Below are 27804 nucleotides of genomic sequence, written 5' to 3' on the forward strand. Positions count from 1 at the left end.
ACACTTACAGTGCATGCAGCAAGGGCAAACGGCAAAATGTTTTCTTTCTGTCTCTGCTAGGGTCCCTTTATCAATTTTTACAGTGTAACAAGTTGCATCTGTTGGTTTCCATTGCCTTCCAAACACTTTAAACTTCCACCATTTAATCTAGAATCAGTTCCTTTACCTTCCCAGGAATTTTGCCCATGTGTCCCATGGTTTGTCTGCAGCACAAGGGAATGCTGAACTCCTTGTCTCTGGGAGCCCTGCCATCCCCACTCCTGAGTTGTCACAATAAATAACTCCGCTCTGCTATTGCCTGGAATGTTGGCACTGTTCTTGTCACTTCTTTCTTCTATACCCCTCACACATAGACACCAGTGTTTTCTTGGTGTTTCTTTGTGTATATTCCATTCTGTTCCTTCCTTTCTAGCCTTATTGCAGAAACCCAGCTTCATACTTGGAATAATCTCTAAAAATAGCCTTGCTTATGCTATCCCAAACCATTTTCATTTCACCTATTCCAAACTACCTACTGTTCTTGTCTTGTGAAAATGCTGCCACCTTCCCTCTTCATTTTAGCTGCACTGGCCTGTTTGGGCACTTCATCATTCTGTTGAAGCCCACATCAGTGTCAGACATATCCATCCTTGCTTTCTGCATTTTTTTCCGTTGTTAGTTCCCTCTTCCTCTTTTCAGTTGTCATGCTCTTCCCCACACATCTGTTTCATTTCTTTCTCCCCTAATGGTTGTTCAGAATCAAGAATGTTTTCATATTCCAGCATGATGTGCATACTCTCACCTTTTCTGGAAGAGAAAGCACTGCTTATCTTCCTGCCTGCGTGAGTGTGTTCTGATATGTACCTGTCTTAGCATGAGGGCAAAGGTATCTGTATTCTCTGCTCACACTACGTGTGTCCCTTTCCTCCTCAGTAGAAGTAGAGGTCCCAGTAGCAGGTGACAATAAAGATGATAAGGAGTCTTGGAGAGGTATCAGCTCCCCTTTTCATTTCCTACTGTTCAACACTGGATCACATCTTAAATGTTAGGAATGTAGAGAAAGTAAGTCCCCTGACTCTGGTGTCTCCAGTTGGTCCAGAAAAATCTGAATAAATTGAACCTCTCAGCATGCTGTAAAGCCTGCTGTTTATTATGAGATGTCAAATAAGTGTTCAAAATGGGCTGTGTACGCCAGCATGCCATGCCAGCACTCCTAACTGGCAGACTGGCTCTCCTTTTTGTCTCCATACTGGACAAATAGGTTACATACCAACACTTTTATTTTTATCCCTTTGGAATACTGTGTCAAATCATCCATTTGAAGCAATACAAAAATTGAGATGCTCTTCCTCCAGAAATTTCCATATATATTATGAATAGTTGAACAAGCCAAAATGCATCCAGCAGGAAGATTTGGAGAGGCTGCTGGCTTGGAACACTCTCCTACCCCTCTCTTTAATAATTGACATGCCTGGTTTTGCCCCATTTTTTAAACAAGCAATACATTAATATTCAAAAAGACATTTTAGGGACATTGAGCTCAAGTAATGTAAACATCTGAATACCTCAATCATGAGGATATTAGCACTCTGAACTGTTTTATCAGATAAACTTATCTCAGATGTCTCACACGGTCTCATTTTACCCCAAAGAGACAACTGTCAATTTGATAATGACTTATGATGGGAAACATAGAATGATGTCAACAGTTTTTTTAAATATTTGATTAGTAGAAACATATATGCAGATTGCATAGTTTCTCTAAGGCAGGGATTAGTGAAAGAGACTGTGATGCCATGTTTTATGCATCGCCATCTTCTGTTCATGGTTAATGATGAATTTATCAGCTAAAGGATTGGTGACACTTATTTTTATCCTTGGTCCCATTACTTGCACAATCTTCCTTATTCTGTCTCCATTGCTTTTAGAGCTTCTGGGTAGCGGCACAATAACCATTTTAAAAGAAATCAGGCAAATTTACAAGAAATGCTTACGCTACCACCTACCTATGATAATGAAGTAACAATATAATAGTAGTAATAATTTAAAGTTCAGAACCAGTTACTTTTCCTCTTGAATCTGTGGGAAATTAAAGCTATAAATAGCTGATAACCTGGTATACTTCAAGCATGGCTGTCCATATTTGGACAGCTGTCCTTCTGGAAGAAGGGCTTCTAGATTTACAAATTATAGGCAGGATTTTATTTTTAGCCTTGCCTAGTTGCGATACATTGTGCTTAGAACTGTGGTAATCTCCTCTTCAGCAAAATGCCCGGTTGTTTATTTACGAGTTAATACTGGATGTTATTGGTGATTAGGGTTGTATAACATAGCTTTTATCTCTGTAATATCTCGCTGTCACTGTTTTCAAACTCTATGTTCATAAATAATTAGTGTCACTAAGCGTGTAACTGAGACAAGTCTTGCTAGTCTCGTTCTTTGGGGGAGGATGTGCAGATGGGATGAAGAAATGGCAAAATGTCTATCCAGGACTCCAGAGCAGTCTGGCTAAACCCCAACTGTCACCCAGATCTCTTGATTCCCAGCTAGCCCAAAGGGGCTGTGTTTTTCCTGAGCAATTGGTGATGAGTGGTGTTTCTGCATACAACAGGTAGAATGTTTGGGAGTGAGGAAAACAGGCAAGTTAGGCCTGTACAACAGTGTTTAGGCCAGAAAGTTTGTTTAGTTTTTCCACATCCATTGAATGTCACCCCAGTTCATAGATCTGCTTTTTACACAGTGATGTTTAAGTGCACACCATGAGCATCACGTGTGTTTCTTTTCCTGATACTGACCAGGAGAAATCAGAGAAAAAGCCTTTGTTAGAGACAATTAGTATGTTCAGTTTTTTGGGTTTTTCTCCTGTGACTTGAACCTGAAATCCTGGCAGAAAAATAAAATCAACCAACCATTAAAACTAAACCTGTGAGGGAACTGCAGTCTACTCCAGCCAGGAATTAGTTGGGGTGGGTTACAGCTGCTCAGCTGCTGCCTTTACTTGAGCATTAAGTTGTGTCACAGGACTGAGGAAGGAAGAAGGCTGCACCTACAAATCTCTGCTACCTGGGATTTAGATTTACTGCAGCCACTGGGGCTGGGTGGTCAGAAGGGCGATGGGTAATTTCCATTCCAACCAGCTGATAATGCCGTGCATGTATTCTCATACCTCCTTAGCTGAGACAATTCAGTGAATGACCCAACATGCCAGTGAGCAGGATAACAGGGGAAGTAAATGGATGATGAAAACAAGAAAAATGGTGTGCAAGGAAGAAAGGAGTGTACTGATCCAAATGCAGATGCTAGGTCTATTTTTCTTGCTTTTAATTCCATATTATCTTGTTTAAAGAAGGGGATGCAAAACCCACTATCTCTAGGGTGTAAGATGGGTGCTGAGACAAAACGAGTAGCATTACAACTTTTAAGATAAATGCAGAAATTTTCTGATGAGTGCCATGGGTTAAATTGCGCAGTGACAATCTTGCCTTAGAAGTATAAAACCCCCTGTATTTTCATGGTGACTGTAGCTTGTAGGCTTTATCCAGGCTCCCCAGGAATCTGTAATTAATGTAAACTTTCAACAAATGCCTACTTTTAACACACTCCTAACTGTCAAATAATGAATGCAGCTTTGTGATATTAATGTATTTTAGACTCCTGGAACGATTGCCAAAAATCACCGTAGTTTTTTCTGAAATTTGAAGCCAGCAACGTGGCTTGCTCCTGTTTTCTCAGAAATCTAGAAGACTGGTTGGACTTGAACCCTGCAAATTATAATGTCCTAATGTCTGCTTTCCTAATTTTATAATTTAAAGTAATATCTATGTTCCTCACAGCTTATTAGTTTTTATAATATTTGTATATTTTGAACAAACTCCTATTTAAGTCATGTCGCAACTTTTATTAGAGTTTGGTTTGAACTAAAGTACCTGACCATAGAAGGGGTTATTTCAAACACACAGAGATTTAGAAGCTATTACAAAAATGTGATCTTGACCTTTCATTACATTTTATTAATACAAGGCCTGAGTCTGTGTCATTGTTTGGAAACAGACAACTGTGTCCTCAGGACACGGTCATGGAGCAGCTGATATTTGTAATTTGTTTTATTTTTGCTTGAGGTACTAGCTTATATTATTTCCAAAACTTTTCCTTGCACTTAAAAATGAAAGACTGCTGATATTAGTCTGGTTCGGAAGCTTGCGTTGCTTTTTCTATGATAATTGTAGTTAATAATTTGGTCTTAGTTTTGCAATTGTTTTATGTCCTAGGATCCCTGAACTCTTGCATTCATAACAGGAATGATGCTCACTTAAGGTTATTTGGTGTTTATCTGTACTCACACCTGAATTCTTCTTAGGATTTTAATTTCAATTAAATTTTATGTCTTCCTACCACATTAAAGTGCAGGAATTACTTCTGCTTGAGATCTTTTAGAGCACTAAGCCCTAGAAGGAGGCTAAAAAGAAGAAACTGAAGTTCTAAGTGTCAGAATTTCTTATGATTTTAATTAAAATAATTGACACAAATACTTCATACAGGTGTACCTAAAAGGGAGAAACACTGCTCACTGGCTTAAAAGATGTGTTGTCTGACAGCTCCAGATTAAACAACAGTAGAAATTAAGTATGGTATTAATTGTCCAAAGAGCGTATTAAAGACTGTTTTTTTAATACATCTGACAAGTCCCTTTTCCTTTAGGCTCATTGCTATAATTATATAAGGTGTCAGATTTTACAAGACTGTAAAGAGAGAATTTGGACTTAAGTAATTCAGAAAATACTTGATGTTTTTGCAAGTGCTACATGTTTGCGATTTTGTGATTTTTTTTTTTTTTTTTTTTAATATTATTCCACGAAGTAGCCTTTGTTTTAACACTGTCTTCAGTTGAAAGCCAGAGAGTGAAGTAATTAAACTTAATAAAAGTCATTGCTGGTTAAATCAAGATACATTATTTACATACATCACATGCTATAGCAATTCAGAGATGATCTTGACGACTATTACACAAACCATTGTGTTTGTCAAAGTCCAGTTTGTTCTCTGTTACCACCTGGGGAGGAGATGGCTTGGGGATGCTTGATATTATACTAAAAATAAATCTTGAATGCCTTTAACACTTCCGCTTAACAAAAGATAACTTTTTTCACATCTTCCCCATTTTTAGACAGTTTTATATATGGTTAATGTTTATTACTGGAATGAGACAAAACAGGGAAAGTTCTCAGGAAAGGTTCTTCATAGACTCATGTTACAAAATGAAGTTCATTTGACAGGTTAAAAGCAAAAAGTTACTGTTAGATCATACGAATAATATGTGTAAATTAACATAAATTGCCATTTATTGTATTTTTTCATGAGTCAGACTGCTAAATTTGCTGTACAGTTAACAGCATTATGAGCAGGTCCTCCCCTGAAGTCATCCCTTGGGAAGATCCATGCCTTTTGCCTTTACTGTTATGAAATTGAAAACGTGAACACCATATTTTCTATCACTAGCAGGAAAGAACAACTTAATCAGCAAAGTTTATAGTTTTGTATGCATGGTTAATTAATTTTTAACGCTTATTTACTAACTTCCACTTGTGATAGCTCTGCATTTTGGCTTACTATTTAAATCATACTCTTCGTAGGTATATGTATAGATAAGCTCCTATTACTGCTGTAAGAGTTTCCTTGTGGACTGTGAGTAAAAAATTACCTTTTTATTTTAACAATTTGCTGTTGAAATTGCCAAGTTGCTTTTGTTTTTCCAGGCATTTCAAGTGGCACCTATCTAAAGTCTCATTTCGGTCAGCAAGTGAAGATAACAGCGTTAGTTTACAATGTTGGCACACAGAGACCAATCTCAATCCTTTCAGAAGCGATGTGATGAATCCAGATTTTTTCAGTGATCAATTTGAATCAATTCAGAAGTGAAAATTGGCTCAAGTGACTCTGTGTTGCTGCTGAGCATAGAAATAATTTGCCTTGTCAGGACTACAAGTATTTCTTCTGGGGATGAGATGGGTTAGTCATCTTTCTGTTTTTCAGTGGAGTGATGTTCATGCCATCAAATTTAGGCTCCTTAAAGTGGAAAGAAAGGCCCTTAATTTAGGTTCAAATGATTCAGCTCCACTGATGAAAGAGGCCACATGATCAGTAGGATTAGTATTTGAGCAGGTGACAAAATGAGATGGTTTTGTTGTTACTGTTGTTGTTTTGTTTTCTCTTGGGGGGGGGGGGCGGAATTTGGTTGTTACTCCATTGCATATAAGCATTTATCAGGTTGGATTTTTCTGCTGATTCTGTGTTAGTATTAGCCAGATAAAGTTGTCTTTTAACATTATGACCATAATTCATACTTTTTATTCTTTACAACATAAAAATTTATATAATTCATAAGAAATAAATGGTCTATTTCTTGCATTGAGTCTATTGAATATATAATATCTGTTGTTTCACATTTATATTTGAGAATTAATGAACTTTGAGTTTGCAGTGACTTCTGTGGAAGTCCGTTCACTTAGAGAATTTGGAAATGTTCTTTTTTCTGAAATATTCCTGATGCTACTGTAAACACTTGTTTAGGAGTTTTTTATGAGGTTAGTGTGTATGTGCAGGGTTAAGTTGTTGGTCTGCGCTGGGTAAGCCAAGCTGATATGTACTCCTAATTTTTTGCCTCAGTCTCTGATCGGCAGGCTCCCATTAAATCAATTAATTTAGGAGCTTGTGAGGGATTAAACCTGAGTGAAACATGTGACTGAGGAACTTTTCTTAATGGCTTGATTTGAATATATTTCTAATTGCTAGAACACAGTCTTATACTGTTGCAAACATACCAGAATAAGTTCATTTATAACCATTATGACTCTTTACGTACCATTTGTGTCTCAGAAAGGGGAATGACCACCCCCCACCAACCCCTCCCCCCAAAAGGATGGGTGGTAAGCACTTGTGGCAGATAATGAGAATTTTAGAATGAATGGGAAGGCTGGGAAAAACTGTAGATATTAACAAATCAGGAAGGCCTTAGGACAAAAAGAAAATCATCTAAGGAAGCAGGGAGGTCATGTTTGGGTCTTATGGTCAACCCTGGGAATTCTACTTGTTAGAAATAATGGCTGTCATCAGAGGTGATGACTGAACCACAGTTCAGACCTTAAGTTAAGGCAAGACTGTCTTATTTTTAGCACTATGGCATAAGCAATCATCGTTTTCTGCTGTCAGCAACAGATACACTCATTTCTTAGCTTAAAACAGAGCTCTGCATTGGGCAGCGTCACAGAAGTTGTGTGAAATGCTGAAGAAGAGGTTGGTTAAGAACAGGCCACTTCTTGTTTTAGTCTAACCTCTTAGCTGCCCCTGCATGCCAATGCATTCCAGCAATTAAAACGAAATGGAAAATGAGACAAAATGGAAATGAGACCATTACTACACAATACACGTTCAGGCGCCTGAGCTCTGTTGTGTATCTTTGGTTGCTTCTGGACCTTGTTTTTGGGAGAGCTGTTTTAAGTTGCTTGCATTAGCTGTGGCAATAATGCATTTAAAAGTAACTTGCTGAAAAAGCTTTCTTTTTTTAAAAAACCCAAAACCAGCAGAATTTGATTATGGAAGTCTGTAGAGCTGTGAAATCTTGGAATTGCTTTATGGTATAGTATGGATACTGCAGAAATTCAGTAGTGTGGCTCTCACCATTTCTTTTTACATAGGACTCACGCTGTAGCGGCTTTCATTTTCTAAACTTTCTTAAAACCTATTCTGAATTTTGAGTTCTAGTGTAGAAACTGAAATTTTGTGTTTAAAACCCACCGTCTCTGCATTTTGCATATGGTAATGCAGGTACATTTACAGCCAAATAAATTTGACGCTGAGGAGTAAATGTATGAAGATGTGTAATTTCTTCCTGTAAATCTCTTGAAAACAATTTTAGTATTTGAATATGAAAGTATTTCAGAGCCTTGTTAAAAAATGAAGGAGGCATTTCTATAAGAATTTCAGTGTTGTGCTGCCTGTTTAGCCTTGAACAGCTACTTTCTCACTCTAGTCTAAAATGCTGCAGGTAGACTTTCTGGAATGGGATGAACTCCATAAAAAAACCAAAACCAAACAAAAAAATTAGCAAGGTCTGCTGATGTAGATCCAGGTGTCTTTGTTATGAAGAACCTTGTTTACCAAAGAGGTAGTGAAGGATATGTGTACTTCAAGGAGGAAAAGAGCGGGAAATATATTAGATTTTCATTTTTTTAAAAATTGCTTCTTTGTATCTGTAAGAAAAATATACATACCTGGGCAAGATTGCTAAACTCAGCATAGTGTTCTGTGGGTGTTTATACTTCACCCTTGAAACCCACGCAGGCAGTAACTGGTACGAGTTTAGGTGGTGTGATTCAAAGAGGTAAGTGGTGAAATGGCAAACACAGAATCTGGAGTCTCCTCGCTTTTCACACAGCAAATAGTGATTCATTCCAGAGACAAAAATAATAATTACTAAAAAAAAAGCACAAGTATTGTTCTAATATTCAGGGCTAAGCAATCTGCGGAAATTGTGAGTTACTGTGTTTTAGACTGGGGGGATCAGCTCTAAGGAATACTGCTGTCCTTTCCAACAGTGTCTCAACATTGACAGGATGTTTATGGGATCCAAGGAGTATCCTATCCATCATGCTAGTCAGCCCTGTGGGTTAGTTTAGATTATCACCTCTTTCCCCAAACATTTGTCTGCTTTGTATTAACAGAATCCCTTCCTCCTCCTGTTCAGCCACACCTTGTCCTTCTTTTGGTCAAAGAATGAAAAAACCCAGGTTATATAGTCCCTACACCCCAGATTTAATTTAATACAGCCAAGCTTACAAAAATGAGAAAGAATTTTGTGTTAAATAATGCTGTTATGATTAATTTTGTGTCTTTGCTCTTTGGGTACTCTGGGTGAATCAAAAGGTGCTTTTTTGATGTGATTCAAATAATTTCTTCAGGCAGAAATTGGTGTTGAATGAAAAGGAGAAAACTCATAAGGCATTTAACTACTGCACTTGAGAGACTTCACCTACTTCTCCCTTGTGGTCACTGATTAAGTCTTGAGGTGTATTTTATATGAGTGCTCTTTCTGCTTATGTGATCAAAAGTTTTTCAGAGGCAGTTTTATACTTTTAAGAACCCTAAATCAGTGAGAAGATTTTGGGTTTAATTTTAAAGGCTGTTTAAAAGATTTAAAATTAAAATTTTGCTATCTTTAAATTTAGTTCCTAAATCTTCTATCTCTCCCAGTGGAATCTTCACACATTTCATTCTTTTAAAGTTTTTTTAAAGACAGTAATTCTTGATTCTCATCATAGTGAGGGCATATGCATGCACGTATTTGCAACTGTATGAATGTTAGAATGTCATGTTTGTTTGGGTTTGGAGGTGGGTGGGGTTTTTATTTTTCACTTTCTTTGAACAGCTTAAAAATTGATGAAGATTAACTGAGGTCCAAAGAGTGACAGGGAAGTATTGTATTTTATTTTGGTGATCTTAAAAACTTAACAGGGTTATGGAAGAATGGATTTTTGAGAGGAGTGTAAGAAATGTGAGGGACTGAAAAGAGCTTTTTCTAAAGGCAGAGAGAATTTTCTTCACCTTCTGCACAGCTGCCAAAGCATATGGCTTAAAAATCTTGTTTGTTACAATTCATCTGACTCCTTGCTACATGTACTCAAGCCATCTTTCCCTCACACTTCATCTGTCTCAGTTCATCTGTAAACTGTATTGACCTGTGAGAGAGCAGAGCTAGAGAAGAGATTGGTAAGATGGTAAATAACAATGAGCTTGAGTCCCCGAGACAACTTGATTGCTTGATAAATTATGAGCAATCAAGCATGTTTTCTTGCAGCTAAATGCAAGGTTATGCAAATAAGAAGACTGTAATTCTCGTTTGTATGGCAGAGGGCTGGGCTGGGCTACTGTGTCCTGGTCCAAACCCCTCACTTCAGAAGGGCAGATGGAAAAGTGGAGAGGGCTCAGACTGACTCCCAGGTTTGAAAAATGTGCATTGCAGCAGAACCTGAAGAGCTCGATCTCTTTAATTTATCAGCAATGAAGTAATGAGACAACTTCATCATACTGTGTGAGTACCCGGGCAAGGAGAAGATATCTGTAAGGGAGGGATTTTTATGGAGCTGTATTTCTGTGATTAGATGATGAACTCAAAATTCAAATTGGTAACAAAATGCATGTTAGTAGTGCTATGATAATTAGTCTTTCTGAAAGATAAGTGTCTGTTCAAGCACTCTTTACATCCAGGATTCAGAGTGCCAAATGCTGGATGGAATGTTATGACCTGTCTTACACAGGAGTTCAGAGCAGTTGCAGAGCTTACAGGTTTTTAAATCTGGGTCTGTCTGCGGTTCAGTGTCAGTAAAAAAGGGTAAAGGCCATTTATATAGGCTAAGGACTGTGAAAGAGTACTCTTCACAGTCTTAGAAGTGTCATCACATTTCTTATGTTTTGTACAGAATGCATCTGCTTTTCCCACAAGGACTTCACATGCTGGCAGCATGTATTGCTGCATGAATTTGAAGTAACTTTTCTTCTTGGGAACATTCTGACAGCAAAAGTCATTTAAACAGATATGGGAATGGCCGATGTGCCATAAAAATGGAGTGTTTATCACTTCAGGTGTGTATGTTTTAAGTTTCCTTTAGATCTGAGAGCGGTTTTTCCAAGACTTTTAAGGATTTGTTGTATAGTGGGGGGGGGGTGTGTGTGGTGTGTGTGTGTTGGTTCTGGTTTCAACTTTGCCATTAACAAAACCTGTGAAGTCAGAAAACAGCTTTCTGAAATGTAGCTTTGCTCTAAGAACAAGCACTAAGTTTTCAAGGTGTTGTGATTATACTGAGCTACTGTTTGAAGTCTGTGAGCTGTATAGAACAAGATGCCATCCTGCTACTGCAATGGGATGGCTGTCTTATTACACAGCTTCCTCTGTGGAATGAGCAGAAAGCAGCTCTAAGATGATCTAAGCTGGAAGAGACACTGAAATTATAAGTGTATTTTTAAAAAACAATAAAAATTCAATAATTTGGCATGTTGCCTGAAAGGATCTCAAAATATCTCGTGGTCCTCATGAGGAAGATATTATTACTCTTTTACATAGAAAAAGCACAAGGTCTGGCAAAAAGAAAAGTGAGCTTTCGCTAAGATACTAAATGTAACTGATCACTTCTTGGCCCTAGTTCCTTGTCCTCTATTTGGTTGAAATAATCTCTTATTCAGGGGAAAAAAGTACAGATAAGTAGCCTTAAATATTGTTTAGCCTCTTTTTTTTTTTTTTTTTTTTTTTTTTGTTTGGAGAGTACAGATATGTTGTTTTGAGTTTTCATCCCATTTTCAACAAAAGTGAAGACTTAATGGTGATATGGTGATATAGAAAAATGACAAATTGTATTTTTTTCATAGTTATAGAGAATGAATTTGTCTATTTTATTCCTAAGGCTTTGGAAAAGTGATATGTATTTTTAATATTTCTGTATTGATGACCAAAAAAAGGCAAGAGATAGAGATGGGAAGCATCAAAATGTATTTTACATTTTTTCAGTAGTAAGAATATTTTTTTCGGTAGAAAACTATCAAAAATAGTTGTGAAAGCTGATGTTGGACAGAGTCTTTTAACAGTATCCTCTGGGTTATTTTGTTCTTGCTCCTTTTCTTGTTATAACATTTTTGATACAAATGAAAACAAGAGAGAAGGAGAATGCCGCAACATTCTTAATTTTTTCTTAAACAGTTTCATCTGTTCTGGGTTTAAAGTTTAGTCAAAGTAGAGTTTTCTGTCTAAGAACACTGTTGAAGTATTGTTACCTAACTGGTCATATTTTAGTATGCTCTGCCATTTTGGCATATATGAACACTGCAAAGATGATTTGCATAGCATAGATTACACAGACTATCATGCTCTCCCTTGAATTTTATGTATGCTTTTTATTTGTCTCAGACAAACTTTGCCTGGGCTGAGTACCTGCACTGTAGTGGAGTAAGAGCTGTACTGGTTACACTTTGCCCTGTACCGTGCTACTAGAGCATCAGTAGCAGGTGGACATTGTCAGTTGTCAGAGGAGGGTGAGGGCAAGCAGACAAGAACAGGGTAAGGTGCTGTTCGCCTGTGAGACAGGCAGTAGTGTCTGAGCTCAGACTGTCGTGACTGTGTGCGGTATTCATCCTCAATATACCGACTCACAGAATGATTTGCTGACATCTGTGAGCCAGTCTTATCTTGCTACTGCCAGGTGTGTTCCCTCTCAGGCAAGACTTTCTGGTACAGTGTATAAAGGAATTACCAAGATACTGTGTGTCCTAGATGGCATTAGTAAGCAGGAACAATGAATCTGCATTTCAGCTAAAATGAACTTCAGTATTTCAGAGTGGGTAGTTAGGCTATTTTCTGGTGTAAAGCAGTGTAACCTAGAAGACATCAAGCTGTTGGAAAGCATACTGAATAATTTGTTAGTCTTTATTGTAAGGCCCATATGTTATGACTTCTGTACTGTATTCTAAATTAACAGTTTTGTTCATGTTCCTACACTTGCAGAAATGCACAATGCTACTAGCTAATTTTATTTAATGCCCTATATTAAATTAAATTTTATTTAATGCCCTAAATTCCCTATGAATTTTGACCTATGTATTATACATGTCTTGAATTATATATAAAGTACCACTGAAAATACCCAGGACTTGTATTTCAAAATCTATTTATATTAAAACAAAACACAAAGGGAAAATGTGCTTTACCTGTGTAGTATACTACTTAGAATGTTAATATATATATATATATCTGTTTATGTAGGATCTGACGTTTTCCTGTAAAAAAAGAAGCAGTCGCGTATATTACAGGTTGTGGTATTCTGTGTCACCTAGGGCTGCATTAATCCCAGCCTCATTATACTCCGGAAGTGATGTAGCAGATATTTAAGCTAAAGCAATGTTACAGTGCAAGTGTTTTTTCAAATAATTAAGTTCAGACACACATTTTACAAGTGTTTTTCATTTTTAAAGTTACGAAACAAAAATACTTTCATGAGGAAAACTCTTGGTTTGGAAATGCACTGTGACTTTTTAAGACTTCTGTGTGAAAGGAAAAGCTAAAAGTCACTTTTTTTTTCCTGCTTGAGACTTTGAAATACTCCTTTTAAAGGCAGTAATTGAACTCTGCTTTTTCATTCTATTTCAGGTTTTTGTTCTATAATCATGGCAAAACCTTATGAATTTAACTGGCAGAAGCCAGTTCCCTCTTTTATGCAAGATGGAGCTGTGTTTGATAGATACGAAGAGGTAAGAGGCCAGTTGCATTTCATTTGCTATTCCCTTCTAAATATGTACATGTTACAGAGTATTTCATGTTTTGCTTTCATTGTACACAAATAAACTTTCATATAACTCTAGAAATGTGTGGGTGGAGGAAATATCAATACACTTTATTGCTATACAGATTTTTGCTTTTACAAGAAATAGCTTTAAAAGTATATTTAATCCCTCTGATTTGAAATAAGCCCTGAGGAAGTAAAGGGGAGATTTGGATCAAAACATCTGTAATGTGCATAAAGGTCTCATCTTTGCAGATTATTCATAAAGCACATTACTGAACAAAGGGAATCCTTTCATTTTTTTGTAATCTATCAAATGGAGGGGGGGATATGTCTTTTTTTATATAGAAATTGAGGACCTGGATCTCACAAGGGAAGTAAGAGAACATAAAGCATTTATATTCTGATTCAAATGCATCATTTGAGATCTGAAGTGGTTTTATCTACTTTAGAAGATCAGCCTGTACTCTGAACATATCTGAAATATGATTACTATGATCCTGCTTTCAGCTGTGCTTTAATCCAAATTTATTAAAGAAATGCAAAACAGGACGTTTTGCACGGAGAGACAAAATAAAGTGAACTGAGACATTTACCTTATACTCAACATTGATATGCCTGTGAGAATAATTTTATCAGCAACTATTTTTAATCTTGTTTGGACAGGAAATCTCTAAAAGTTGAAGGTATCTCAGTAAGTGCCTTCAGGGATATTAGTATTTTCCTCTTATCTTTTGAAATGTAACTAAAAGGTATTTTTTATCATGAGGCCTGCCAAGATAGGGATAGTTGTTTTACCCTGTATTTCCAGTTTCAGGGACAGGTAAACTGAGAAGATACTGGTGAACATTGAATTCCTTAGAAAGGAGGTTCATAAAAGCTTTATTTTTCTTCAGCAAATATTGCTTCAGAAACTCAGCCTGTGAGGATCCAAGTGAGGATGTATGGCCCGTGGTTGTTCTCTTGCGCCTTAGATGGGAAACAGAGAATGGGCAGATACAGAAAAGAGTTTAAGTGCTCAAATTTTGATGTGGGATCAAGAATACTCAGTGAGGCACTTGGGTCCTTGATGTAGTGATAGGGAGTAACGCCTTTGTGCTGTAGGTCAATGTATCCTGCAGGCACCTGTGCAAGACTAGTTAATGCTGGGCAGATGTGGAGTGAGATGGTATCACCAGGAGTCTTGCTCCTTGCATCTTTATTTATTGCCTTCCAAAACCTTGTAGAAAGGGGGTCCTGCTTGCCAGCTGTGGAGCAAAATGTTGTCCATCCATGTGATATTCTCTAGCTGCATTGCTTGCTGCAAGTTTTAGTACAGTTCACTCAAAGTTTGCTTTGGTACAGTTGGAAGCCTGGTTTGTATTCTTGAAGGAGACTCTTTTGGAAACATGAAAAGGCTTTTTAGGTAACTAACTGTATATTTTTATCTGCAATTTTACAGGAATCATCAAAGGCTATAAAAAAAACAGTGGCTCAGAAGTTAAGAATTGTAGCCTGCAAACAGTGAGCACTTGATAGTGTGGCTGATATTATCAGATTTATGATCTATGTAGGCTATTATTTATTTGTATCGTGGTAGTGACTAGATAGTTTACCCAAGAGAGAGATCCTTGTTTTAGAAATGCTGTGCAAACATAGCAAGATCCAATCCCTGTACTATAGGCTTTGCAATTTTCAAGAAAAATGTTTCAGATCTGGGCTTCTAATTTTCATGGAAATTCTGTGCTTAGTTCCCCACCCTAACAGGAAAGGTCATACTGGGGAAAAGAGAAGTGGGAAGTGAACTAAGGTGATACAGCAGGCCAGTGCAGAACCAGGGCTCAGGAATCCTGGTACAGGGCCTGAGTTGACTGATCAGCTCTAGTTCAGCATGAGAGGTCTTCTCTGTGCCCAAGTTTCATTGAGTGTTGAGAAAAATCTGGGTCGTTGTCATGCGGAGCAGTGTCTCGGTCCATCTTTTGCTGATAGATGAGTCCCTTAACTGGAAGGATTACAAATTTACGGAAATATATTTTTAAGCCAGACATTATCATGTTTGACTGCTGAAAAATCTGAGTCTAGAACAGGGTTCTCCCAACAGAATATGGGAAATAAAAATCAGACAGAAATCTTTTTGGTCATGTTGCGTCTACGTGGTCTGATGCTTGGTGCTTTTTTTGCCATACAAGACAAGAAATTGCAGAAAAAATAATTTGATGAATGGAGTCAAGGTTGGGGTGGATCGTCAACATGAGTACAGTTTACATAGACACCTTTGTGCAAACAACATTTTTGGTACATCAAGAGCTTTTTGATAGATGGAGACACAATAAACGACAAAAAAATTGCCTGCCTTTTACTGTGTGAGTAACCTTTCTGGGAAATACAAGAGACACTCATTTTGATTGGTAGCTAGCTGCATTTTTTTATATGAAGCAAGACTCCAAGGGCTGTAAAACTAGTAAATCTGAGGTGTCTGCCAACAAATGAATTTCATGAGGGATGAGTGCTAGGGTGAAGGCAGGAAAATAAAAGTTATGGTGAAGAAAGATGGGCAGAGCAGTGCATGCTGGAAACTCATGTATAGTGGTGTTGGCTCAGACTGAACTGCAGCAACTTTATACTTTCTGTCTCAGCTCCCTTGCCTGTAAAACTAACATAGTTGTTTGCTACTTGGATGGAAAACTGCAGTGTGTCTGTCATTAAGTCTGCAAATCTCATCTGAGAACCTAAAATGTTGTCCAGAAGTGGTAGACACCATTCAATAATGTGTCCAGGGTAAAGGAGCAGTTATCCCAAACATAGTGTATCACCTTGTGACCAGCTAGGACGGCTCAAGGTCATTACCCAACCATGGATCCACAATTTTGTTTGCCTTCACACCCTGTGTCAAGTCAGGATAAGACCTGACTGGAATGTGACCATTCCTTAGCTCACTCGATGCCCTTGTTCCATGGCAGAGGCTGAAAAGGCACTTGTGGCTGCCCGTTGATGTCCTGTATCGTGGGTCAGGCTGGGGGGCTGCCCAGAGTAACCCACTGAGAACAAACTGACCTGGGCAGACTTGGTGACTCACCAGCATGCTCCAGGGATTGAGGGCATTGGAGTTTTTACCTGGTTTTGTTATCTAAATTCAAATTGTCCTGTTTTGTATATTCATGTGCTTTCTGCCCTCGCTATATGCACAGGAGAGGATGTGCCATTTCAGAAAGGCACCTCGGCCTTTAACACAGAACAAAGCATTGATCTCTGAAACAGTAAGCAGTGCTGTAGCCTGCACACATGTTTGCTGGTTTTCAATTAAGGAAGTCAGGAAGTCCTGGATCCTCTTTTTTCTTTAAAATGTGATTGCTTCTGCAGTGTTATCCTGCATTTTAGCTTAATTTATGATGTGTTAATTGAGGCTGGAGGTGTGTGGAGGAAATTTCTTTTTTAATTCAGATAATCTGATTTTTTCCCTTGTCTAGTCTCTTTGCTATGCCATTCTTTCCTGATTTCTATACAAATCAATATACTTCAAACTCTACTTTCTAGATACGCTTGGCTACAAAATGCTCGCAGCATGTATACTGTCACAATTTAACAGAAAAGTGCTTCCTAAATTCTGAATGTAAAAATGAAATGTGGTCATTTGGTCCTGAAGCTAGTACTGGCAAGTTACATATTTTTAATCTTTACATAGTTTGAAGCATTTAATTTTCAGTTCTATTTCATTAAAGGTTTTGATTAGGTAAGAATCACTGCTTTTATTAAATGAAACAAGTTTTCATAGCTGCAAAGGACTAGGAAAATGTTAATTAAGTGCATCCCAATGTCTCAAATGGCAGCAAAAAGATAAATCATTAAAAATGATCTTCTTTTTTTTTTTTTTAAAGCCTGCCTCCTTCATTTTGATTGCTTTGGGAATAGCAAATTCTCCAGGAAGATATTTGGGGAGAAATGTAACAATCTTTTACTTTTGAACAATAAATTATGACATTTGTCAAAGTGACTAAAATAATGGTCTGTATTTTCTTTTCTATAGGAATCTTTTGTCTTTGAAAGCAGCTGTCTCTTCCAAGTGGATGAATTTGGCTTTTTTCTGAGCTGGAAAAGTGAAGGAAAGGTATATTACAATTATGTCAGGACTACATATTAGATATTATTGCACTTGGTTTATATTCTGACTAGTTTTTAAAAATCTAAAATATTATGTTTGTTTAGTTACAAAACTAGTCTTTGCGCCATTCTTTTAGGATTGACAGAAGTGAAATATTTAGGAGGGAATTAACTGATATAAAAGGGAAATATACTGTTTAGTGTTAAATTAACAGTGTTGGCAAATAAGCTTCATTGTTTCTTTTTCCTGCAATTCCTAATGGAGCCATGTGTCAACAGACCTTTGAACTTGTACCTTTTTTTCTTTTTGCCATTTCAGGAAGGACAGGTATTAGAATGCTCCCTGATCAACAGTGTTCGTTTTGGAGCTGTACCAAAGGTACTCTATAGTCGGTTTATACTATTCATTTAAACAAAGAATATTTAAACTGAAGGTGAAATGCAGAATGCAGCTTATTTCTTTAAAAAATACCAGCAATGCAGCTTTTATTTTGCAATCACAGTCTAAAATTTTAAGTTTTAAAGTCAAGTAATTTGGTGTGATTACAGTGGGAAGGTTCTGTCATCTGGTCTTGCTGATGTAGTACAGTGCTCATCTTTCAGGATGTGGTAAAAGCTGAAGAAGAGACATTAAGAGTATGTATTAGGAGTTTTTAATTATTTTGTAACAGTGTATTGTGATACTTCTTTTAGGGATCTGGAAGAAAATGTTTCATATTCCAAAATTTGTTCCCATCTGTTTAAAATTTGTTGTATCTTTTTGCTCCATTGACATAAAACGTAGAAAGTTTTGTTTGTGTCCCTCTTTGTACAGTTAGGTGGTCAGAGAGGGCAGCTGGTCACTGCCATTTTGAAGAATATCAACAGAAGTACTAGCTTAGGAGTTCTGGAGAAACCAAAACTTTGGAAGTATTTTCAGTGGTTTTCTTCAGACGGAATATATAGCATTTTCTGAAGTGATTTGTGGGCCTCCCTCCTCCAGGCCTCTAGTTAAATTTGTTGTGAAGCAAGATACCCGTTAACACATCTGCATTTCCCCTTTCACGTGTTAAGTGTTTCTGTGTTAACTGTAGATAACTATCTCTTAGTAGTTCTCTTGGGAATCCATAGACTAAAATCTTTGCCCCATAGAGAAGGGGCATGAGAAGTGGTAGTGCAGACAACCCCATGTTTTATGTGCTGACAACTATACCAATATGCTTCAGACTTCACCTCTGTCTTTACATAGGTAATTTGCTCTTTATGCCCATTAAATCTATAGCCCTCAGCAGAGATACCAGCTTGTACAATGTGTCGTTAAGAAGCAGCCAAAAAGTCACACAGATCATAACTCCCAATAACTATGCACTTAACTAGATTGGAATAATTTACTTAGAGATTAATACTGTTCCTCTATTTCCAGTCCTTGGAATTTTTCTTTTTTTGTGATGAAAATATATGTAATTTCTAATATAACTCTCTATATTTAAAATACCTCATTTACTTCTGAGTTCTTCTGATCATGTTCCTTATTGTTAGAATATATTTCCAGGTTTGCACACAGTAATTCTAAGTGAAAGTACTCATTTAAGATGATTGACAAAGATTTAAAGGTGTTAATATATATGGAGTTGCCAATGCATCTTTATCATAACAAAAGTATTGTGAATATAACAAGTTATTTATTCTGTTTAACAGGATCCCAAAATACTAACTGCACTTGAGGCTGTTGGAAAATCAGAAAATGAGTTGGAAGGACGGATAGTGTGCGTTTGCAGTGGCACAGATCTGGTGAACATCAGCTTCACTTTCATGGTAGCGGAAAACACGGAAATAGCCAAGGTATTTCACAATTAAACAGTGTGTGGGAGTTTAAAAAAAAAAAAAAGAAAAAAAAAGAGGAGAGCTCCTTAGCAGTGCTTGGTTGTTTTTCTAGAGTAAGTCAGGCTGCTTGTCTGTCTGAAATACCTGTTCTAATGTCTGCTGCCACACTCTGCAAAAGGACAGCAAACTTCCATTTGGAGCATTCTGTAACATGTCTGCGTGACATGGTGAAAGGAAATAGTGACTTTGTCAGCCTCTGCATGCACAGTGGTTTATCAGAAGTAGACACGGAGAGCATTAAATATGGGACACAGCATTCCCTTAGCTATTTAGTTGTCTCTGTGTGGGGCTGGTATGGCAGACTACGTGACAGTTATGCAGTGGATCTGTCACACACAGGGATAATGAAGGGAAGTGCAATTACTTTCATTTTTCTGGTGCGTGGAGCTCGGCCCTCCAAAATTTTGTTCAGAGATAACCTAATTGTATTGTGTGGTTCATATTATTTGAAAAAACAAAGGCAGGAAATAAAAACCTCTACAATTAAGGGGATTCCAGTGTACTCAGGTTCTTTTCTGTTTCCCGTTGACACGGAACAGTCTTAAGAAAACAACGGTGCTTTTTTATACATCATCTTTCCTGAGAGCTTAAGATCGCGTTCACAATACAAGTTATTTGGCTCCACCAAGGCCTGGTACTTGATCTGTCAACTATAAACTGCTCTGAGAAACTTGATCCAGAGTACTGATAGTACACTACTAGCTTAAGTTCAAGGGATTTTAAAAGTACCTATTTTTTTGCTTTTCTTTTCTGATTGTATGTACTTGTGGTGTAGTATAATCTGTTTTACCTGTGAGATAAACATTGAATAGCAATCAGTAACAGCTAAACCCCCTTCTTTAAAGCTGAATATCTGTTTGGTGAATACAGCATCACTAAATCCCTTGGCAGACCTGGTTGATTTTTCATTGCCTTGGATCCATACCTCATTAAACACTGGCAGTACCAAGTAAACTTCATGATAGGAGAAATACTTGTCTAGCTTACATGGGTACACTGAACTGATTTTACTATGTGTGTTTTCATCAGTCTTTCAGTGAAATAACATGCCAAAGTTATGTTTTTAAAACATTTAAGAAGCAAAGAAAAGGATGTGCTGGCAGCATTCACTTTTGCATTTAACCCAATGGCATGTCTGATTTATTCTGAAAACAGAAAGTTGGAGTTAAGTTTCTTAGCCACCTTAAATCTCAATAAATTCTATTAGACTAGCTGGTCTGTGAGGAGTATGTTGGCCAGTTACATAGACTGTCACAACAGGTGAGCAGATTATACTATCTAAAAGATCTACTGCTTCTTTAACCACGAAGATGCTTACCCAAAATGGTGTGTTACACTTCAGCCAGCTCATGGGTAGGCTCTGAGAGGGCCATATATGCGAGAGTCCTGTGTTTGGGAGTTTTTCCACCAAAATATATATCCAGAACTTGTCAACAGTGGTGATCCACCTGATTTGATATGTTTGAGGCACAAGGGAGAGGGTAAAGTAAATCAAACCAAACACAGTGTAGAGCTTTCAAAGTTGCTTTCACTGGGGATATGGGCATAAGGGAAGTAATCTGGCCTTTCTAAGTCCATCAACATGCTACTATACTTCTGTGCTAAAATAAAATTTTCTGGGAGTTGTCTGCTCATAGAGGTGTTCCTGCTTAATTCTTCCTGTTTTGTTCATGAGAAGACATCTCTTTTTCTGGGACATAGTAAATGTCCTCTAGAAGAAGTGAGTCGTTGTGTGGCATTAAGTAGCTATGCAGCAGCTAACTGCATTTTAAAATAGGCCTTGATTTAATCTATGTTCAAGAGTAAGTCCCACTTGTGAAATGACAGAGGCAAGTTTGGAGAGAAGAAAAGGCAATGACTGTAGTTTAAGCAGCCCAGATATGTGTAAGGGATGCATCTATAGTGGTTTCTGCTGTTTCCCCCCATTGCTGTGAGGAAGACGAACGTTACTTGCTGTAGATCTTTTGTCCCTTCCTCAGATAAACCCAGGTCAGTATTTGTTGGCACCTGATTGGGATACTTTAAAACAAGGGAGTTTAGTGGCAGATCCAAATACAAAAGCCCAGAACCTTTCTGTCCAGAAAGAGGGCAAAAAGGTACTCTGCTTCTGTTGATAACAACTTACAATTGGAAAAGAAGTAACGGTTACTCACTGAAAGCTGAGTTGTAATGGAACTGAGTAACCATGACAAAGAAGAAAATTAATACAAGTTCCTGGCTTCTTGAGGCTACTACCCATGTAAGGAGTGGTATTGGTGGGAAGCAGATTCTGCCAGGCCCCACAGGACAGGGAGGGGGGGCAGAGTGTGGGGGCAGTCCCTTAGGGGTGCCCCAGCTGTGGCAATGAGGCATGCACAGAGCTGCTGCCCACTGTGGGCAGTGGTGAACCCTCCTCTCCTGGCAGGGCTCCTCACAGGCTGTAATCTGTCATCATCTCTGCACTGGGGCAGCCCCACATTTCTCTGCCTCTTGTGGCGATGTGCTCAGCAGGTCTGGCAAAGTGATCGCTGAGCTCCAAGTATAGCTATTCCAACAACAAGAGTATGTTTATTATCTCCTCACTTGTCTCCAAGCTCCAACTCTGGTATTTACATTCTATCTACTTAAATTTTATTGGTGTTTTCAGCTGAGAAATTGGTTTTTGTTTCCACTCTTAAAACAACCACAAAATAGAGTGTACTCTGTCTCTGATTGCAAGCAGCTGTCATGGTCCACTTCTAAAGCAACTCCACTGTGGCAGTAGAGTGACTGTAAAAGGTGGAATTTAAAACCTAATGTTTGGAATCCTGATTAAATCAGGTTATATAAATTACTGTGAGCTAAAATAAAACCACGCACATTAGAGGTGTGAGCATATCTGTGTATTTTTCTCTTTTTTTACTTCCTAGATGGACTTTCTGTGACCTAGTAATCTGATAATCTGCTTTCCTCAGTCTAGGACATTTGAAAAGGCCACTGAGTATTTAGGGGCAAATTTCCTTAGTGCAGAAGTGATGTAGTGCTCATGTGAGGCCTTAGCACATGGCATGTAGGTTCCTATCTGAAGTTGGCATAAATCCAATAAAGCTGTCATAGTTTAGCAGCGCAAAATCTGGATTTCTTGTCGTCTTTGTTCATCCACTTTGGCAATGCATTAAGGAGTTTAATTTAAAAGATATAACCTAAGTTGTCAGCTCTTTTTACATGTCGTAACAGTTGTTCTTTCCCAGATCCAGCAGTGTTATTGGGAAGGACCATCTCTCCAGCTGAGAGTTTTTGCCCTTCTGCCAGAAACTGCTGTTCCCACTGCCCTTCTGGCAGAGGACTTTATGTGAACACTCCTGATTCGCTTCAAGGAAGAGCCATAGCATTAAGCTCATGTCACTGATGTAGGGACAAAGCTCACACCAGTGTTTAAGATAACCTGGCTCTGGGAAGTGCTGATGCACACCATTCCTCTGGCAGCAGGTAGGGATGGGAGCAGCCACAGGGGAGACAGGGTGGGAAGGAGAGTGGAGTAACCTCTTACACTAGCATAGCTGGTTTTGATAGAAAGTAGGTATTTTCTGCAGGTGTGATACTCACTGAGACAGTGAATCACACATTGATGGCTAACCTGTGAGGCACCAGAACAAATAGCACATGCTGAAACGCTTTATTACTCATGTGCTGACAAACAACATAAGGGTAAAATGCAAGCTTTATCATACAGCTAATAAGATTATGGTGTTGAAGGTGCCTGCAGTTGAAAGCAATTAATTTTTACATTCTTAAACTTTCCAACTGAAAAGCTGAGATGGTATTTTCCACTTTTAAATTTGTTTGTTTAAAATGTTTACATGGACCACCATGTTTTTGCTAAGATGAAGCACTTCAGGCTGATCATTTTTGTTTCTCTTTCTACTACATGGCTCTTTTTGACTTACAAAAAAGCTCAGTTTCAGTTCTGACCCTGATTTTTTTTTTTTTTTTTATTTTTTCCCATGAAGCAAGCTATTAAGTAGTAGCCCAAAAGAGAGCAACTAGAAGGTAGCAGAAGTCTCCCACAGAAATATGCTACAGTCACATTACAGAGAAGTTCTGTTTTCCAATAGCTTTGGCTTTTTTTGATGTTTCAAAGCAAAACTTTCCAAGAAACCTGTGGAACATACTTGAACAGAACTTGAAGTTCACTGCTGTTCTCTGTGTCCCATTATGTTAGTATACAGCTTATGTCTCATAGCCTATGTGATAGACATTTCTAAACTATGACTGTCTTAAATATATGACTGCTACTTCACATGTTCAAGTAGCCCTGGGCCAAGTATGTAATTCCATGTTCTCTAGAGAAATCTTCATATCCTAGCCAGCCTGCAGCTAAGTGTCTGTGCTTTCAAGCTGCTTGCTTTTCTGCTTTCTCATGTTCTTTCTTGGCTACGCTACTGCAGAATTATCCGTAAATTGAAAACTTCAGCATTGGTTCTCCATAGCCAGGAGGCCAATTTCACTTTGTAAAGCTCCATAATGTTTGTCTTAGTTTGTACGCAAAAGCAGCCAAAGGTAGTTTTCCAGCCTCTTTCAGAGTAGACCCCTCCAATGCTGGACAAATCATTCTGGGGTGGAAAGCTTACTTGAAGGGTGGTAGCAGTCTGAACACATCAGGCAATTCCTAATGCAGAGTGTTTGTGTGAGCCTCATCTTTCCTGATGAAATACTTCAAAGTCGGAAGAGTCCCTTTTATCTTTGTAACAGAATTTTCACAGCAGCATCCTGCAAGGCAGGGAATAGGTTTTCCACTGTCACTAGTCTGGTCTCCTTGCTTTTGCTGTCTTAATGTTAGAGGTATGGTAATTTTTATAGAACAGAAAGGACTTTGTGAGCCATCTGCGTTGGGGAAGAGGGACATCTGCTGTTCCCAGCAGCGCTGAAGGAGGGCAGAGTGCAGGGCAATCCAATCCTGCCAGGCCATGGCTCTCTTGGGAAGCCTTGGGATACATGCTTCTAGGCTCCTGGGGTTTCCTCACCCTTCAAGCTAGCCAGACCTTGCTTCTGACAGCCAGTTGCAGGCACTGAATACCAAAATCAGAGGGCAGTGCCTCCTTGCCTCCCCAGCTTTCCCCATGCTTGAATTAACTAGAGTGCAACCGAGGAGAGACGGCGCTGTAAAAGCAAAGGTAAAATCTCAAGAGGTCTGGATGATACTGACCTCATCTGTAAATAAGCTACGGATGACTTTGACTAGAATTTCATGAGCTGGAGGTTACAGTGATTTTTAGCCTGTCATAATTTTTGTCCTTTTTAACCTTCCTAAATGAAAGGTTCATGGCTAAGAGAGCTGACAGGTCAAACTTACCTGTGTACCCTGCCAGTGCTGCTGGTGTTTCACCAATGAACCTCAGCTAACACAAGGTCACAAAGTGCCTCAGAAATGTTTGAGTACTACAGCCAAAGCTGAGAGAGTGCTTCTTCAATACATTTTTCTTGCACCTTCTCCTTATAGAGAAATTTGACAATGTTGGATCTTGTTAGAGAAAAACAACAAAGTCTGCTTATTCCAGCCTGTAATGTACTTAGATTGTGTCAGCATAAGGGTCTGTGTTTAAGGTGTACTTGGCGGGTTTTGTTTCTTTTCACGGTTGTTGTTTCTCTAGGATTAGATAGCAGGGCCCATATTCTTTTTTTATATGAGTCTGAAATAATTCTTGGTATATAGAGCGCCATTTAGGAGTCACGTTGGCAGATTAAAGGTGCTGACCTATATTTTGAAAATTGGAAAATATTTCTTACTAGCACCAGTACATATTTCTATCTTGTATTTCTATCAAAAACATTGTGTAAATCTGCTTTCTGTATGACCCAAGTGAAGTGTTTCCGATCTACCTCATTTCAGAATTTCATCTTGTAATAGGATTTCCCTTCTTTGGAGAGGTAGTGGTTTGGAAATGCTGATCGTGAAAGAAGGTAATTGAGGTTCTTTATCCCTGTTCACTTATATAGGTTTACAGGTCTTTCAGCTTTGTCTGTAAAATAAGGAGTGCTGTCATAGCATACAAGTGAGGCTGTTGCCATATTCTTTGTAGCATGTTAGGTGAGAAAAATCTGAGCTCTTCTTTCATCCCTCCCACAAGGTCATCAGAGAAGTGTACATTAAATCTAGGAATCATTTGTTGTCAGGAAAGCAATATACTGCCAGCTTGACATTTGTCAGAGCATCCAGGCTTTGGGTATTTTGTGAATATCTGTGCACTGGATCACAGCATCTTAAAAGTGGTTGTGAAGATGGTGGTTGTTTGGAGACTATGTCGTCTCAGAAGGTCAAAGAGTTTGAATGTGCTGCACTAAGCCCGAGTATTAATCTATGAATGAGGAAATTTTTTCATCTTCTGTCATTATGCTTCTATATAGTATGCTCTCAAGCCAGAAGCGCTTTTTTTTCCCTCAGCTCCCTTATTCCTAGTTAATTTGGGGCCAGCTGGTAACTGTGGGGAATATCTGATGGAAACACTCCAGAAACTGCTTTAGCCCCAAACTGAAGTACAAGCAGCCAGATGCTACATTGTAGTGCAGCTGTGTGGTGTGGAACAGGCAAATGTGCCTCTCCAACTGCCATGTTTTGCCCAGGGGACATCATGCCAATATAAAGATGATTCATAGATGGGCAGAGACTCAGGTTACTCCCTTGCTTGATGCCAGAAGAGGTGTGATGCTTTTGTGACTTATCAGTGTTTGGCTGTAGTTCTGTGCTCTTTTGGTGTAAAAGAATGCAGTTCCTGATTTGGCATCTCTATCAGGAAAGGGCATTATCATTGAAAAAAGATTAGGGAGTCCTCTAAAGTGGAAATCTTCAGCACAACTCCTGCAAAGAAATTACTCAGTAAGTGGTTAGTGTATTGATTTCTCTATATACTTTTTTTTTTCCTAGCAATGTTCCTTTTTGGCAGCTGTTCTTGATGTAAAGGAGTAACTTCAGAACTGAGTGCTGGGTAACCTTACTTTTAAATGTTAGATTTTGTTATATCTAGCGTGATTGCAATCTATTGCCTTCAAATCGGAATGTATCTCTGTGTGTTTATTTCCTGTTGAAAATTGCCAATATTGCACTAATGGCATTTTTTAGCAGAAAATAATGAGAGTTTTGAAAGACTGAAGCTTATTCACAACACGCATTTTGCATAATTTAATTTTGCAAGGGATTTTTTGTTTGCAGTGCATATGCCATTTTACTGTGTGGGTCAGTGTTGAAAGGTTGAGGAGCTTTTAAGGCACTAGAGACTAATCCAGATCACACGAGGATGAGTTTTTGTATAGTTGTGACGGTGCTGATACAGCAGTAATGTTACATTTTACTGTTTAAAAAGCCCAAACAAAACCAAACCACAAAAACCCAACCATGGGTAGTTGATGATAGTTGAATGATGACAGTTGATTTTGGATAGTTCTAAGTGATTGAAATGCATGTAAGACTTATTCAGGCATTTATCCTGAAATTATCACAAGCTCTAGTTCCTATATGATCTTAAGTGAGGGAACACTTGTAGGAAAAGATAAGTGTTCCCTAAGTCTGTCAATGGCTTCCAGTTATGTCAGTTCCAATAAATAATATTATCTCACCCCATGAACCTTGCTTGCTTTATATCTCTTGGCAGTGCATCCATGCTATGACTACTGAGTCATCTTATTCATGCAGCTGGAAAACGATAAATGGGAGGGCAGACTGTTACTGGTGGGTTGTTTTTGAGCACAAATCACACCTAAGAAGAGCCCAAATGCTAACTTTTCTCATAAGTCAGAATTCTATTTTAAATGAATCTTAGATACACACCTTTTGTGTATAAATATTTGATGTAGTACTTCTTAAAGAGGTAATTTAAAAAGCAATTTAAAAATATTAATAAATGGCTACTTTTCCTAAAGCAGAATAGATTCATAAGGTCTATTTTAAGGGAGTCTGATTAACAGTTTCTTGTTTAAAAAGACGTTTGTGATGTTCGTGTAATGTGTCATGAGTGCAAGGGTCTGCTTAAATGTGTTTATCTGCTGAATTGACCCCTTAGACCTTGTGTTAGGCCATAGGGATTTACTCTCTGCTGTTTATGCTGTTTTCCAAAGATGTTAGTGTTCCTCCTATATAAATGATGATTTTTTTTTCATCTGTTTTGCAGATGTACAGCTCTCATTCATGAAAAGAAAAATACACTCATCTGCATCTATTTATAAGTGTCAAATTCTGGATTCTGCCCAAGTCAGTTCAAGCTGCACGCACAGAATTTGGCCGGAAGCAAGAAGCTTCTTTATTCATAAGGCTAATGTTAAGCAGTGGACCAAATCCCGTCTCAGTTCCACCAGTGTAAATTATCTGTTGAGTAATCCTAGCATTACAATAGCATAATTGAGATCAAACTTGGCTTGTAGCACTGTCATTTTTTTTCTCTTCCTATAGCTTTATCCTGCTAGGATTCTTGCTGAAGTCAATGAGTGTTCATGTTAGGGTCTAATCCTTAAGCTTTTTCTATACAGTCCTGCAAAGTCTAGGTCCAAGCTATAGTAGATAAATAGATCCATAAAAAGGAATTATGTAAGTGTGTGTTGTAATGCTGCTGTTGGCTGA

The 27804-nt window shown here is 38.1% G+C and overlaps 1 protein-coding gene across 22 annotated transcripts in view; it reads left to right on the plus strand.

Annotated features, from left to right (window-relative positions):
* The window catches only part of PLCB4 (phospholipase C beta 4), a 220632-nt gene that overhangs the window by 112138 nt on the left and 80690 nt on the right, over positions 1-27804 (plus strand). For 15 of the 22 annotated variants that reach the window (XM_074913462.1, XM_074914048.1, XM_074913212.1 and 12 more), the window contains 4 exons: positions 13166-13266; positions 17302-17382; positions 17695-17754; positions 19053-19196. In XM_074913462.1, coding sequence (XP_074769563.1) covers positions 13183-13266; positions 17302-17382; positions 17695-17754; positions 19053-19196 — 369 coding nt within the window. In that variant the 5' untranslated portion in view covers positions 13166-13182. Of the gene's footprint in view, positions 1-10029; positions 10064-10509; positions 10615-13165; positions 13267-17301; positions 17383-17694; positions 17755-19052; positions 19197-27804 lie in introns of those variants that run through there. The other 7 variants (XR_012634300.1, XM_074912811.1, XM_074912721.1 and 4 more) reach the window with 2 other exon arrangements.

Source organism: Athene noctua, chromosome 1 (assembly GCF_965140245.1).
Source record: "Athene noctua chromosome 1, bAthNoc1.hap1.1, whole genome shotgun sequence".
In the NCBI taxonomy this organism is placed as follows: Eukaryota; Metazoa; Chordata; class Aves; order Strigiformes; family Strigidae; genus Athene; species Athene noctua.